General features: G+C 40.1%; 1 protein-coding gene across 1 annotated transcript; it reads left to right on the top strand.

Annotated features, from left to right (window-relative positions):
• Nucleotides 1–9,613: 9,613 nt before the first annotated feature.
• On the top strand, nucleotides 9,614–16,390 carry pnhd (pinhead). The gene is made up of 7 exons (XM_020462383.2): nucleotides 9,614–9,668; nucleotides 10,224–10,316; nucleotides 10,701–10,846; nucleotides 11,166–11,442; nucleotides 12,282–12,463; nucleotides 15,544–15,602; nucleotides 15,998–16,390. The coding sequence occupies exons 1-7, from the start codon at nucleotides 9,614–9,616 to the stop codon at nucleotides 16,146–16,148; spliced, it is 963 nt and encodes a 320-aa protein (XP_020317972.1). The 3' UTR covers nucleotides 16,149–16,390.
• Nucleotides 16,391–17,115: the final 725 nt, after the last annotated feature.

The raw sequence follows: 17,115 nt of genomic DNA, 5'->3' as shown, positions 1-17,115 counted from the left end.
AAAGATATAAAACTGTATTTTTTTGTGAAGAATCAACAACAAGTGGGACACAATCATGAAGTGGAACGACATTTATTGGATATTTCAAACTTTTTTAACAAATCAAAAACTGAAAAATTGGGCGTGCAAAATTATTCAGCCTCCTTAAGTTAATACTTTGTAGCGTCACCTTTAGCTGCGATTACAGCTGTAAGTCGCTTGGGGTATGTCTCTATCAGCACATCGAGAGACTGAATTTTTTTCCCATTCCTCCTTGCAAAACAGCTCGAGCTCAGTGAGGTTGGATGGAGAGCATTTGTGAACAGCAGTTTTCAGTTCTTTCCACAGATTCTCGATTGGATTCAGGTCTGGACTTTGACTTGGCCATTCTAACACCTGGATATGTTTATTTTTGAACCATCCCATTGTAGATTTTGCTTTATGTTTTGGATAATTGTCTTGTTGGAAGACAAATCTCCGTCCCAGTCTCAGGTCTTTTGCAGACTCCATCAGGTTTTCTTGCAGAATGGTCCTGTATTTGGCTCCATCCATCTTCCCATCAATTTTAACCATCTTCCCTGTCCCTGCTGAAGAAAAGCAGGCCCAAACCATGATGCTGCCACCACCATGTTTGACAGTGGGGATGGTGTGTTCAGGGTGATGGGCTGTGTTGCTTTTACGCCAAACATAACGTTTTTCAAAAAAACTGTATATACTGTAATCATGGCATAGTATTCATAATAGGAGGCAGGTAAAGCCAATACCATTAAACCAGGCATGGTCTTCTTCACTGCCCATTTTCCAAGACAACAAAAAATCGAAACACAACAAAAGCCTATCAACACAGGAAATACAAATTATAAGATACCCATTAAAATCTGGCCCATAACATTTCCAAATTTCCCAGTGAAACATTTAACCATCCCAGTCAGAACATCATCGTCACTAGGGCTGAGAGTATTAGAGAGCTTAGCCATATCAAGCAGGATTTTGGTCATGTTATCGGAGGAGTCAGGAAGTAAGATTACATATTCGTCATCGAGGTCCAATCCCAGGGCCTTACACTCGCCTCCCTGTGCTGCCAGCAGGTAATCCAAAGCCAAACTGTGCCTAGCCATAATTGCCTTAAGATTCTGGACATCCAGGGAGAGCTGGCTAAAACCCTTGTAGGTCAAATGAACATGAGCTTGTAGCGAATAAGTCAAATTATGAATCCATTTACCTAAAATGGATACACCAATGCTAGGAATAATGGAGATACCGAATATCTCAGCTGATTAACCTCTCTAGGGGGTGTGGGATGCTATCGTCCCACTTGGCTAACTTCCAGTGAAATAGCAGGGCGCCAAATTCAAAAACAGTCAACAGTCAAAAATATTCATTATAAAAATTCATAAAACATACAAGAGTTATACATCAGTTTAAAGATTGACTTCTTGTTAATCCAACCACGGTGTCAGATTTCAAAAAGGCTTTACGGCGAAAGCATATCATGCGATTATCTTAGAACAGTGCCCAGCAGACAAATCATTACAAACAGTTACCAGCCAAGTAGAGGAGTTACACAAGTCAGAAATAGTGATAAAATTAATCACTTACATTTGATGATCTTCATATGGTTGCACTCACAAGACTCCCATTTACTCAATAAATGTTTGTTTTGTTCGATTAACGTCCCTCTTTATATCCAAAAACCTCCTTTTTGTTTGCTCGTTTTGTTCAGTAATCCACGGGCTCAAAGGCAGTCACAACAGACAGACGAAAAATCCGAAAAGTATCACTAAAGTTTGTAGAAACATGTCAAATGATGTTTATAATCAATCCTCAGGTTGCTTGTCATAATAATCAATAATATTTCAACTGGTCGCTCGCATAAAAAACCTCTGGGACACTGCTGTGCCCTCTCATTCACGGGCTCAAACAATTTCTCAAGACTGTTGACATCTAGTGGAAGTCATAGGAAGTGCAATTTGAGTCCTAAATCAATGGATTCTGTAAATGGCATTCAATATAAAACTCCATAAAAAAATCCCACTTCCTGGATGGATTTCTCTCATGTTTTCACCTGTCCTATCAGTTCTGTTATACTCACAGACATTATTTTAACAGTTTAGCAAACTAGTAGAGTGTTGCCTATTCAAATCTACAAATTATATGCATATCCTAGCTTCTGGGCCTGAGTAACAGGAAGTTTACTTTGGGCACGCTTTTCATCCGGAGGTGAAAACAGTGCCCCCTACCCTAGTGAGGTTAAAGGACAATGCCATATGCCTCATTGTTAATTGGAATAAACCTTTTCGTACATGTGGAAATTGGATCAGTGGAAGTTCCCTGCCTCCACAGAGGCGGAGACTGAGAGCATTGGTGAGATAGTTTCACAGAGGAAACAACATGTAATTTAGAATTACCAGATAACCTCTACTGCCGCAAATCCACATAAACCCCAGGGTGATCCCATACAATCATTTAGAGCAAGATAAGTCACTCTAGTAATTAAATATGAGACATCCACTAAATGCCACCCATAGGGTGTACTAAAATGTTGACTGCGCTCTTCTTCTTCAAGGAGGTAGCCTGCATAAGATCTACAATGCACTGTCACACCCACAGCCAAATAGCCATTGTTATAGATATATAATGGCACAACACTTTCTACCTTCATATTCTCTAAAATGGGTTCAGCCACTGTGGTCCACAGGTTTTCACTCTAACCATACATCGTTGGGTGAGTACACGTAAGCCTTTTCCAAACGATCTTCCAATTATCATAATCCCGGGGATTATGCCATGGTCAAAACTCACGAGTTACAGTCCCTATTGCATTTGTCAAACACCCTCCCCAGATCTTGTATACCCCAGTCCCTTTCGATACGTTCTTATTACCCTGATCAATTAGCTCATGTCCATAAGAGTCCCAGGGTACAATTACGCTGGCTCCTCATCTTTTGCCTTCCTCATAAAATACAACATTCCACAGGCCTGAACTGTCTCTGCCATTTTTCTACTCATTGAACCAAACAACTCTCATGGATTTGGGTTTAGACAAAATTAACACCGCAGTCCCGTTTGGGGACACTTTTCTACGTAAGTCTCGAACAAACTTTACCCACGTGTTGTTCACCCACACAAACAAGTAGTGTGGATAGAGCCAACACAGTAGACCACCAACGACCACATGCTGTCGTCTTCCCTCTCTTATACCCCCTAAAGGTTTGTGTATTTAAAACATAACCTTGCTGGTCATGTAAAACAGTTGGTTCTTCAGGGCTTAGGTCTTGCCCTTCATCTTTTTTAAGTCTTTGGTCTCGACTCACATCTGCTTCTGCCTCTTGTTTCAGGCAGTGTCTGGCTCCATCATCTCCTGTTGGTTGAACACCTTCTGGCAGTGGGACAGATGGTGCCAGCCGGACCTTTCCTGAACTCTGACCGCCGTTGGTGTTGCCATGGTTACCTTGAATGGCCAAATCCAACTTGGCTGGTTCCATTTTCTCTTGTGGATCCGGATTTTGACCCAGTCTCCAACCACAGTCAGGTAGTCGGGGTCCTCACCAGGTACCTCCTCCTGAGCTTTCCTAGTGTGAGAGTGGAGAGATCTGACAAAGCAGATCTTTCATGTACTCAAAGTGTTCTACTTCAGTTAGAGTGAAGTATAGTTGTCTGTCAGTCATGGGTCTGTGTGCGGGAACATTCATGGGTCTTCCTGTCAACATTTAATGTGGTGTACACCCCAGGCCTTTATTAACACCACTGCACATTTTTATTAACACCAGTGGTAAACAATCCATCCATGATTTCTTGGTGGAGTGGCATGCCTTAGCTAACTCTTGTTTAATGGATTGGTTAGCTTTCTTGGTAACCCCATTACTCTGGGGGTGGTAGATGGACACAAACTTCTGGTCCACTCCCATCATTATGGCTACCTGCTTCACTACATCACCAGTGAAGTGGGTACCATTGTGATAAAATAATGTATATGTGAAAGATAATGATAAAATAATTCCACTCTGAAACCTTATAACTGTATGAAATTGATTAGAATCATAAAATTATAATCTGATGATGTGTGTAGTTTTAGTCAGAATGTATAGTGGAAAAACACAGACTGCCTGAGCAAGGCATAGCTTAGGATTTGAACTTGTGTGTGCCTAGTAAAATACCGAAGAACAATTAAAACTGTGTTTGGACCGACCTGGCTAGGCCTCTGAGAGACTTGGGAGAGGGCAGAGAGAACTTCTCAAGGTCTCCCTAATCTCGGGGGAATGAAACTGTTGGCTGGTGGTGAGAACTGTGGAGAAGGATAAAACTCACCTACTGTTTATGTGTATATATGTGCGTAGGATACCTACTGTTTGTGTGAATGTGCGCAGGATGTGCGCAGCTATAAAATTGATGTTTTTGTATTCTTGACTTTAGAACGTTCTCTGAATAAACGGTACTATCTTTTTGCATAAGCTGAGTCTTTGACTAATTATTATTAAACCTGTGGTCTTACAGATCTCAGGGATTGGTCAAGAGTTATGGATTGATTGTTATTATCATTGAAATTGAAAATTCTCTTGACACATTGTCTGCAGATAAAACCTCAGGAACACCTAATCTAGGTATTATCTCCCTCACTAGTAGCTTTGCTACTGTCTTAGCATCACAGTGTGTGGTGGGAAATGACTCCACCCACCTGGTGAACCTGTCAATAAGGACTAAACAGTACCTTTTCCTTTTCTTTCTGCAAGATCTATAAAATCCATGGCAAGTTGGACAAATTGTCCTCTTGGCGTAGGGAAATGACCTGGTTTCAGAGGTGTTCCATTGGCAATGTTAAATTGCATGCACGTAGCACATCGAAACAGAAACATGCTGCCACCATGACAATCTCTGTCTGCAATTGCATTTTATTACTAAAGAGTTTTATACCAAGGTTCCTGTGTCTGTGTCATCTATCTGGAAGAATGATTTTTGAAGGAAACTTACATCACCCCATGCAAAGGACCACCCAACACTTTTGTAGAGATGAGCACTCAACATGTACTGCACTGACATAAATGACTGATGATTGGTTGAAAGAAATTGATAATAAGAAGATTGTGGGAGCTGTACTGTTAGATTTCAGTGCAGCATTTGATATTGTTGACCATAACCTGTTGTTGAAAAAACGTATTGTGGATTCAGAGCCATCTATCTAATATAAGGGTTTTGTTTAACAGATGCTTCACTAATGTCAAACATGTAAAGTGTGTTGTACACCAGGGCAGCTCTCTAGGCCCTGTACTCTTCTCTATTTTTACCAATGTCCTGCCACTGGCACAAAAAAGCATGTGTGTCCATGTATGCTGATGATTCAATCATAGACGCATCAGCAACCACAGCTAATGAAGTCACTGAAACCCTTAACTTCTTGACGCTACCCATACCTTAAGCGGGATAATTGTCATCAGCAACCGCTGAATAGCATAGTGCCCCAGTTAAATAATATTACTAAAAATATTCATATTCATGAAATCACAAGTGCAATATTGCACAGTTTAGCCTTTTGTTAATCCACCTGTCTCAGATTTGGAAAATATGCGAAATAAAGCAATCCAAGCATTTGTGAAGTTTATCGATCGCATGTCAAAACATTAAGTACACTTAGCATGGTCACGAAAATCAGATAAACAATCAAATTAATCGTTTACCTTTGATGATCTTCGCATGTTTTCCCTCACGAGACTCCCAGTTACACAACAAATGTTGCTTTTGTTCCATAAAGATAATTTTTATATCCAAAATACTTCCGTTTGTTTGGCGCATTATGTTCAGAAATCCACAGGAAAGAGCGGTCACAACAAGGGTAGCATATTTCAACCCTGCAGGCGCTACACAAAATGCAGAAATAAAATATAAAACATGCATTACCTTTGACGAGCTTCTTTTGTTGGCACTCCAATATGTCCCATAAACATCACAATTGTTCCTTTTGTTCGATTAATTCCGTCCATATATATCCAAATGTCAATTTATAAAGCGCGTTTGATCCAGAAAAAAACAGCTTCCAAAAAACGCAACGTCACTACAAAATATTTCAAAAGTTGCCTATAAACGTTGCCAAAATATTTCAAACTACTTTTGTAATACAACTTTAGGTATTTTTAAACGTTAATAATCGATCAAATTGTAGTTCAATACAGGAAGACAACAAATCAACGCTACTTTTCACGTCTTTTCACGCAACTCTCAACAGTGTTACCCAGTTCCTAGTTGGCCTACTTCTTCATTGCACAAATGAATAACCTCAACCAAATTCCAAAGACTGGTGACATTACATCATAAATATTCCCTTACCTTTGATGATCTTTCATCAGAATGCAGTGCAATAAATCGTTTTGTTCCATAATGTCCATTACTAGTGTCCAATTAGCTACTTTTGCTAGCACGTTTAGTTCACATGTCCAAAAGCTGGCGCTGGTCCAGGCGAACTCGGACGAAAACTTCAAAAAGTTATATTCCAGGTCGAATAAACTGGTAATACTAAGTAGAGAATCAATCTTCAGGATGTTATTATCATATATATCAATAACGTTCCAACCGGAGCATTCGTTTTGTCTACAGAGTAATGGAACGCAAGGTGATATAATGACTACTGAGCGTAACAAGGAACTGGCATTCTGCCAGACCAGTGACTCAAATAGCTGCCATCCGGTCCCACATCACATTAGAGGCTTCATTCCACGTTCTACTAACTGTTGACATCTAGTGGAAGGCGTAGGAAGTGCGAACAGATCCATATCTTATTTGGATGTGAATAGGCGATGAGTTGAAAATCAACCAGCCCCAGAATTTCCACTTCCTGTTTGGAAGTTTGCCTGCCCTATGAGTTCTGTTATACTCACAGACATAATTCAAACAGTTTTAGAAACTTCAGAGTGTTTTCTATCCAATAGTAATAGTAATATGCATATATTAGCATAGGAGTAGGAGGCAGTTCACTATGGGCACGCAATTCATCCAAAGTGAAAATGCTGCCCCCTATCCCTAAATGTTTAAGCTGCAGCTGGCTCAGAACAGAGCGGCACATTTGGCTCTTTATTGTAATCAGAGGGCTGATATAAATACTATGCATGCCAATTGTGCGTTGTCTCATGGGTCTCCTGGTCGCCACAGAGCCTGGACTCGAACCAGAATGTTCGAGACCAGTTAGTACTGCGCTGCAGTGCCTTGCACCACTCGGGAGGCCCCGGGAAGTTACTCTCTAACAGGATACATACAACCCCTGTTGGACAGATGGCCTGTATTAGTAGGCCTACACGTGAGGCTTGACGTTAGCCTACTCTCCATCCGGCTGTGACTGAGCTCTCCTAGATAACCATGGCTGTATGAATCCTAGACTGTACATAAGGTTAGGTATGAATATATGTGCAGCCAGACAGGTGATGAGGTGACAGGGCCAGAACTGTCCAGAGAAGTTAGCTACTCACTTTCAAGAAGATTGTTACTGAACTCTGCTAGCCAGATGGCTGAGACTGGGTCAGTAGTACTAGTCAGTAGTCAGTCAGTACATGATAGAACCCATACTGGGAAATGTGATGGAACCCATACTGCAGTAGAAGCTTAGTGGCAATCCTGGATATCTCAACAGAGACATAATCTCAAAGCCAGTCATACACCAAATCATCCAGTGAGTGCAGTAGGTTTATACAGGTACAGACACGCAGGCCAGGCAATATTCATCATCAGTAATCAAGGGTCGACACAGAAATAGAAACACAGACTTAATGAATGATTAAGAGAGTGGGGTGAATCATGGATGGAATGGAGTTTAGAAATGGAAATTGAATGGATTTAGAATATGGGGGATTTGAGGTAAGGACATCTTAATTTAAATCTTCTACTATAGCAAATATAGTGTTTTATAATTACAACGTTTTATATCATGGGAAGGAAAACCCCTCAAATTATTTATTGGGTTATTTGCAAATGCAGAATTCTTTATTTTCTCTAACACTGACATTACATTAACATGTACAGTATAACTTTGATGTCTGAAAACCATGAAACATTCTGGTACAGCTCACATTACAGATTCCCCTTACAATTCAAATGCTGCATTGAGAAAGGCCTTCCAGTTGAGGATTCAGGCATATATAATGGAAAATATGATTTGAGACGCACATCATGCAATGCCTTGTGTATCTTTCAATCTTAGTAAATTGTGTACAACTTGAGGACAATAGTAAAGGCACTGTTAATATTGTAAATCATTGCTCATGATCTTTTTTGCTTTGTATTCAAAAGAAATAGCTTGTGTTCACAGTACATGTAAGCTAATCTTTAATGTAAAATCATCATAAATAAATAGTCCCAGGTCCAGTGGTACTGATGTTGCCATGTTCCATTCATGCTATTTTTTCCTGTGATAATTTCATAAAATTATTGGGATTAGGGTAAAAAAATGTATCAGAATTTTGATTAGACATTAAACTGCATTATTCACTCTAACCTGTTGTTGAACAATAAATACTCTAGCTGGGTGTTGTCCTAATCAGGGTGTCTGATCAGTGGTTAGGTGTGACCCTAGTCACCTGATGTTGATCCAATGATGTAGGTGAGACAGGAGAGGATCAAGACAACACATCCAGCACATCAAATACTAATTATTACCTTATCAATACAGGCTTACGGGATTAACATTGAGATAGCAAATAAGAGCATTAACAATATACACAAATGTTGTTTGTACTTATGTATTATAATAGACTTTATTTTAGAAGGGTGCTTCAAATTAAGATACAAATGGACCTAGGCAAACTCATGAGCATTACTATGGAGTTCTAGAATGTTTTACTTGATTCCAAAATAGCCAACTTGTCTTTCACATTTTGGAATGTCTGGGCTTGAATCAAATAATTTTCTGAAATAGATTACGGTTCAACCTGGTTCTAACAATACATGTTTGGTGAAATCATGTCGGTTTTTCTACATCTAAAACTTTCCCTCCCTCTTGCTCTGAGAGAAAGCAAGAGTAAAATAAGAGAGAGCAGCATGGGGACATGGAAGGCTGGCCTGAGAGTCAAACCCCTGGGAGGACCCTGACCATTTGGCTTGATGTTGAATAAACACAAATGTGTCTCCCCCCTCTAAAAACAGGCTCTGCTCTGCCCCATGCTGATCCTGTTTATGTGTTTTAGCCAGGTTTCTGTTTTAAGTCCAGGTACTAAACACCTTCCCTCTGAGATAAGAGATGATTAATGCCTTTGAATGAGCAACGGTTTAATGGCTCAAAGCTTAATTAAGCTGTGGATGGACACACTCACCAATGGGATCCAACAGCATATATACAAGGGCCAGCCCAGCCAGTCAGCTGAGGTGAAAAGAAAACTCCATACTTTGGATATCATCCCTTTGATGTGACTGATGACCCCCGCCTTTTAGGCCCCATCCCTGTCCCCTACCACCATGGAAATTTGATTAGTTTTCCCATTTTAATTCCACACCACTTGCAGAGAGGGTCCTTGGGCTGGTGGTGACAATTGTGACCAAAGCCTGATCCCATATAAATATCAGAGGGTGTGGAGACCAACAGGTCATTCGGTCAGGAACTAGCTATCAGGGAAGCTGTGCTTTGAGGAGGAACCATAAGGGAGCATAAGGAGTATTTACCATGGATATACTGCTGCCCTACCTACTGCTCATTCTGTGGGCTCTCAACGTAGCCTGTAAGTACTGTTGTTTGTTTGTCTTTCTCGATTTGACCATAAAGCTCAATGATGTACAGTGATGATACCTACTGATGGACTTCAATCAACATTAAGACTTTATAATCCATTTTGATACACAGTAGAACCCAGGCACTGGTACAGAGTGTGAACAGAACAGCCGTGTGACCTGCTGATGTGTATCTGTGTCTGATACTGGCTGTTTGATTTAAACTGTTTGGTTTTCAGAACCTTGTTGTGTGATGTGCTATATTATATAAAGCTATTATGCTATACGTGAGAATATTGTATGTCACTTTATTATTAGGTAGTGTCCTGGTACTGGCCATGATCACTAAGGTCTGAGCCTTCATGTATAGGAGTGCTGATCTGGGATCCGTTTTGTCTTTCAAATCATAATTAATGGAAAGGGAGGATCTGATCCTAGAGCAGCACTCCTACTCTGAGATATTATACTTGACCAAGGAATCAGAGCCCTGACAGCTCAGGAATGCTGATGTCACCTTGGACTGCTATACAAGGTGTCGATGTGTCTGTGTTTATCTTATCCAGCAGCTTCCTTGTTGAACAAACATGTGGAGCACAGGAACCCGTTTGCACTGAGAGCCTGCTGCAAGAGACAGAGCCACTTTGTTTACATCGGCCAAGGTAAATCAATGGTAAAGCACCATAAAAGGGCAGCACTGTCTCATTCCCCATACATGACTTCTAAAGTGGTACTATCAAAGTCTAGTCCCATACTGAAGCCAACTCTTCCCAAGGGACTAGGCTACTACAATACAAAGTCTTCCAAAAACCCTTGACGAAAAATTCCCTTGTTTTATCATAGACTTATCTCCCCCTATTCAACAATATTTGTCAGCAGAATTATGTGGTTTGAGAAATGCAAACAAAATTATATCTTCATGTAAATTGGTGTAAGATACATGCTTCCATAGAGACGTTTAGGAGTTTACAGAATTTGGGGTGAGAGAAATTGTGGGGCTTAGCAATGATTGTTGTTATCATAGATTGTTTACCTTCTGTCCTCAGACATCTCTGGTAGTCCCGTGAGTGTGGATGTGGGGATGTGCAGGACCCATTGTGGGGGAGAACAAAGCAGGACATCACATGAGGCTGGACTACAGCAGGGCTATTCCAAACATTCCTCCATGTTGGAATACCTCAGGAGCAAAAAAGTAAGTGAGCAGTTCCTCAAATGACCAAAAGAGAGCGCTACAACTTCAGGATTGTAAAGAGTTTAGGAATTTTAAGGAATTAAATCAGGCCTCCATATTTGAGAATTTGCTCAATAAAAATACAAACATATATTCGATGAAGACAAAACAAACTTTTTTTCTTAGTTAAATATGGTTACTTGTTGCATTATTAGGGAAAATATTATCTCAACATTAGGGTGCTGAGACCCAAGATAAGAACACCATTACAACCTAATAGGCATATAGTCTTGACTAAAAACATCTCTTGACAAGTTTTCTATTTTCCCCTTTATAAAAGGTAAGGGTCCGCAAACCTACCACTCCAATCAGTGCCAAGGGTTCTAGTCAGGTTACGTCTTGCGGGGTGAACCATAACTGTGAGCCGACCGGGGTGAGGGTGGACCAGATGCTGCTGTTCAAGGGTCCCCGGGAGGTGGAGGTCATAGAGGAATGCCACTGTGAAAACAAACTGACCCAATGTGTCCGGGTTCCGGCGCTCAAAACCTACTTCTTTAAGACCCCATACGAGACTGTCATCGATGTGGGAAGCTGTTCGGGTTCGAAAGGTTCTCCAGGTGTGTAGGCTTGTTTTCTTTCTGAAGGACTATAAAAACAGCCAGCATTTTGAGAAGGGTCTGACCGCGTCCAGGGAAGAAGTGCCTTCTCTTTCTGTTGTTTCCCGGCTACTTCCTCGGTCTACGGGTCTACTGTAGCATTGTAGCTAAACCTAACCCTGATCCTAACCTTAACCTAATTCACCCAACCTGTTATGTTAGTTCTCCTAACCTGCTCTGCTAATTATCCTAACCTTATACATTAGTTCTCCTAACCTACTACGTTAATTATCCTATGGTTTCCCTGGGCTGTTCTTCCCTGAGCGGTTCTTCCCTGGGCGGTTCTTCCCTGGGCGGTTCTTCCCTGGAGTTTCCAGGATGCGGGCCGCAGTCAGCCCTTATTGAAACTTTATGGTCGCAAAAACGTAATGAGTAAAAAAAAACAGGTATGGGACATAATGTACAATGTGCATAAAATTGTTGCTCGCATAGGGGTTAGGATTGAGCCCAGAAGGAGTAGATTATTATTTTTTGTCTCTCACAACCACTGATACATACATGTCCTTGTGTTCTTAAAATTCAATACTTATTTGTGTGTCATTGCTGTAATACATGGTATAACATTTTTCATAGCACTCACAAATAAGTTCCTATTGGTAAAGTTCTAATAATAATTCAGTGGTAGCATAATTACAAAGTCCATATCACAGGACGCATGGAAGACAATAGCATTTGAATAAGAAATATCAGACAAACAGTTAATGGACACAGAGCTCATGAAACAGACAATCATCATGGTTCATGATCATGTTCAGAATCTAAGTAACTCTAATAATATTGAATAACTATTTCCTTCTCAGATGGGTTCTCCTGCGTGCCCACTAAATTTGACACGGCCTTGGTGAAGACCCCTAACAAGGTAGACCTGGTCCAGACAGTGGAGGTCTGTGAGCTGAGTAAGAGCTGCTATAGAGTTCCCTACATGGAGTACTACTATGAAATAGTCCATGATGCTAACGGAGTCAAAGAGGAGAAACTCAAGGTGAGCTCATATCCTGTCTTTTTATTAGTAACGCCTTGCCCTGTCAATATGCCAACGTTACCTGTGCTACACTCTAGCAATGTATCATTTTATTTTTCATAAAAAAATAGCAAAAAGAAAAGCTTGCAGTAACACCTATGCCTTTTTTACTTGTCTTTTGGTCTCATTCTTTATAGAAACTATTTTGCCACTCTTCTTTTTTGAATAATGAACTTTAAAGCTATGCAAAGACTACCTAAGATTAACCCTTATCTGATCTTATTCATTTATCAGCTAGGCAGCTTCACACCAATCAGTTGTTTGATCAGAGAGCAAAGGAAGTTAGTGATTCCATCTGAGTTTCAGACACACTAACAAGTCACCTCCATTTGTCAGATAGATCTGTAAATAAAAGGTTATTGGCCCACTTTAATAAATTTTCCCCGCACATCCAATCCACTCCCCACTGGTTGGCACAGCACAGACAGACACAGCAGGTGTGAAATGCTGTACTCTTAATGTACACGTCTGTGACTGCCCAAAAAAGTGATGTCTGTCTCTTTGGCTGGGAGATAAAGAGATGGCGTCTCTTCAATGGGTTCAGCTCCAAAAAAAAATTAAAGTTTAACTGGATGGATGCTATAGTATGCACAGTGGCCTTTTATGGGGCACAATGCAAACAAAACACTAGTGCCTTCAGAAAGTATTCACAGCCCTTGACTGAAGTTTTATTGGGTTACAGTCTGAATTTTAAATGGTTTAATGTAGATTTTTTTTGTCACTACACACAATACCACAATGTCAAAGTGGAATTATGTTTCTGAAAATGTTTACTAGTGAATTACAAATGAAAAGCTGAAATGTCTTGGGTCAATAAGTATTTAACCCTTTTGTTATTGTAAGCCTAAATAAGTTCAGGAGTAAAAATGTTCTTAACAAGTCACATAATAAGTTGTATGGACTCAGTCTGTGTGTAATAATAGTGTTAACATGATTTTTGATTGACTACCTCATCTCTGTACCCCACACTTATAATTATCTATAAGGTCCCTCAGTCGAGCAGTGCATTTCAAACACAGATTCAACCACAAAGACCAGGGAGGTTTTCGCAAAGAAGGGCACCTATTGGTAGGTGGGTAAAAAAAAAAGCAGACAATGAATATACATTTGCTCATGGTGAAGTTATTAATTACACTTTGGATGGTGTATCCAGTCACTACAAAAATACAGTCATCCTTCCTAACTCAGTTGCCAGAGAGGAAGGATAAGGCTCAGGGATTTCACCATGAGGCCAATGGTGACTTTAAAAGTTACTGTGATAGGAGAAAACTGAGTATGGATAAACAACATGGTAGTTACTCCACAATACTAACCTAACTGACAGAGTGAAAAGAAGGAAGCCTGTACAGAATAATAAATATTTCAAAACATGCACTAAAGTAAAACTGCAAAAAATGTGGCAAAGAAATTAACTTTATGTTCTGAATACAAAGCGTTATGTTTGGGGCAAATCCAATACAACACATCACTGAGTACCACTCTTCATATTTTCAATCATGGTCGTGGCTGCACCATGTTATGGGTATGTTTGTCATCTAGGCAAAATCCTATAGGAAAACCTGGTTCAGTTAGCTTTGCAACATATACTGGGAGTCAAATTCACCTTTCAGCAGGACCATAACCACAAGGCCAAATATACACTGGAGTTGCTTACCAAGACAGAATTGAATGTTCATGAAAGACTACATTAAATATTCCTTAGTGGGCTAGTTACAGTTTTGGCTTAAATCGGATTTTAATTCTATGGCAAGACTTGAAAATTACTGTCTAACAAGTGATCAACAACCATCTTGACAGAGCTTGAAGAATTTTGAAAAGAATAATGTGCAAATATTCTACAATCCAGGTGTGCAAATCTCTTAGAGACTTTCCCAGAAAGATTTACTGCTGTAATCGCTGGCGAAGCTGATTCTAACACGTATTGACTCAGGGGGTTGAATACTTATCTAATCAAGATATATTAGTGTTTAGTTTTTACAGATGTTCGATTTTTCCTACACTTCGACAATACAGAGTATTTTGTGTAGATTGTTGACAAAAAATGACAATTCAATCCATTTTAATCCCACTTTGTAACACAATAAAATGTGGAAAAGTCAAAGGGGTGTAAATACTTTCTGAAGGCACATGCATAAATAAGAGCAAACAAAAAATAGATAGGGTTCACGTGTGTACAAGGGGGTTCAACATTTTCAAGTCTTGCCATAGATTTTAAAACTGATTTAAGACAAAACTGTAACTAGGCCATGAAGGAACATTCCATTTTAGGCCTCCCGAGTGGCACAGTGGTCTAAGGCACTGCATTGCAGTGTCACTACAGACCCTGGTTCGTTCCCAGGCTGTGTCACAACTGGCCATGATCGGGAGTCCCATAGGGCGGCGCACAATTGGCCCAGCGTTGTCCGGGTCAGGGGAGGGTTTGTCCAGAGGGTAGGCCATCATTGTAAATAAGAATTTGATCTTAACTGACTTGCCTAGTTAAATAAAAAAAATATTTAAAAAACCTCAACCTGCAGCATCTTCTTGCTTAAGTAAATAGTTTTTACTACTATTGTTTAAGACTTTATTTTAAGTATTTAAAAAAAAAGTGCAATATTGATTGTTGACAAAGATAGAGATGGCAAAATATAGTTATTTTGATGCCCTAGGTCTGTTAAATTGAGCCAGGAATATTCAAATCTTGCCCTATGAGGTCTGGACTACTGCTGGTTTTCTGTCCTACCTGATAATGAATTGCACCTACCTGGGGTCCCAGGTCTAAATAAGTCTCTGATTAGAGGGGAAAAGAGGGGAAAAATGAAAAAAATGCAGTGGAACTGGCTTCAAGGTCCAGATTTGAATTTGAGGGCAATAGACCGTCTGCTACCCCCTCTCACAAAAGGTGTGAGGAGAGCAAACACAAATGGTCTTTGCAGGTGTTGAATCAAAGCACTTAACATAGATCCCCCCTCCCTGATGGTGGGTTGGCCTGGCTGTTTTTTTCAGCCTGTGGTGATTTGATTGCTGATGGCATTGTCTCTGTATTGCTAATGTTCCAACAGGAAATAGATGTGGGCAGATGTTTAGGAGGCTGCACCACAGGAAACCGCTGTCTTCTCAGGTAAGCTGAACACATGCAGCTGCTCCCTCCCTCCCGGAAGCACTCCAACCCTCCTCTCTTCTCCTCCTCTGTCATTCTACCACCCCTATCCTAACAACTGCCTGCTAGCTTATAGCACTAACACTCTGTAATAGTGTTAGTAAAGTGTAGCTGTTGTGGTTTAAATAAGGCTTGTTTGGTTTGGTTTCTGATTTACACTCCCTCCCAATTGTCCTCAAGGTATTTTCCATTTTCAAGTTTTGATTTGTGATTTCGGTGTATATTTTAGGGATAAGTCTATATTTTAACATTTGAAAGTGTGTCTACCAGAGAAATAGATAGGATTTCAGTATTTGGAGTGCTTTTTTATGACACATGTTGTCTTACAACTTCTGTTTTCTCTCTCTGTATTGCAGGAGCCACTCTGATTCTGAAGTGTGCTATCTGTGGGCAGAGAGACCCACCAACTCTTGTGTCCCTCGGGGCTACGACAGCCACATGTCCCTCAACCAGCATGGCCAGATCCATACAGTTCTCTCCATCTCCTCTTGTTTCTGTCAGTCCTGAACCAGTCCTCAGTATGATGCCCTCTAGTGGAGCAGAAACACACTGATATCCCCTGAGAACAAGAAGCTTCTGCCCTGTCAGGTCCAGAAACAACCCCTATAGCCTCTAACCCTTAGCAAGTAATGTAGATCTCAAATACTTTGATGCAATGCATGATTGTAATGTAACTCGCCAATCCACTTGTCTATCCAAATGCAGCATTGAAGTGCCACAAAGTGCACAAGGGCTAGGGATTATTTTTGTGTGGGGTCTTCAAATCTTCCTTGTTTTAGACTGCAGTCCTATACCATTCATTTCTCCACAGTGTAGAGCTAATGATCTCTTTGCAAAAAAATTGCTAAAAGATATTCTTGTATTGTATGTAATATATGTATAAAATAATTTTCTAAATAAAATGTATTCCAAAACTATTAATCAACTGGCTATCAGCCATCAAATTATTGAGTGAACCTCAAACTGGCCCATATTCTCCCATAACAGAACCAGTCAACATCGGGACACACCTACTCATTCAAGGATTTTTCTTTATTTTCACTATTTTGTACATTGTAGAATAATAGTGAAGACATCAAAACCATGAAATAACACATGGAATCATGGAGTAAAAAGTGTTAAACAAATCAAAATATATGTTATATTTGAGATTCTTCAAAGTAGCCACCCATTGCCTTGGTGACGGCTCTTGGCATTCTCTTAACCAGATTCATAAAGTAGTCACCTGGAATGCATTTCAATTAACAAGTGTGCCTTGTTAAAAGTTAATTTGTGTAATTTCTTTCCTTCTAAATGTGTTTGAGCCAATCAGTTGTGTTGTGACAAAGTAGGGGTGGTATACAGAAGATAAGTCCATTTTATGGCAAGAACAGCTCAAACAAGCAAAGAAAAATGACAGTCCATCATTACTTTAAGAAATGAAGGTCAGTCAATGTGGAAAAATGTCAAGAACTTTGAACGTTTCTTCAAGTGC

Source organism: Oncorhynchus kisutch, linkage group LG27 (assembly GCF_002021735.2).
Source record: "Oncorhynchus kisutch isolate 150728-3 linkage group LG27, Okis_V2, whole genome shotgun sequence".
Taxonomy (NCBI): domain Eukaryota; kingdom Metazoa; phylum Chordata; class Actinopteri; order Salmoniformes; family Salmonidae; genus Oncorhynchus; species Oncorhynchus kisutch.
Note: the sequence above shows the minus strand (reverse complement) of the source record. Positions and strands in the feature narration are given on the sequence as shown.

Coding starts and splice junctions, on each gene's coding strand:
- pnhd (XM_020462383.2), top strand. CDS start 9,614: ATGGATATACTGCTGCCCTACCTACTGCTCATTCTGTGGGCTCTCAAC. Junction 12,464..15,543: donor TCAAAGAGGAGAAACTCAAG/GTGAGCTCATAT, acceptor ATGTTCCAACAG/GAAATAGATGTGGGCAGATG. Junction 15,603..15,997: donor GGAAACCGCTGTCTTCTCAG/GTAAGCTGAACA, acceptor TCTGTATTGCAG/GAGCCACTCTGATTCTGAAG.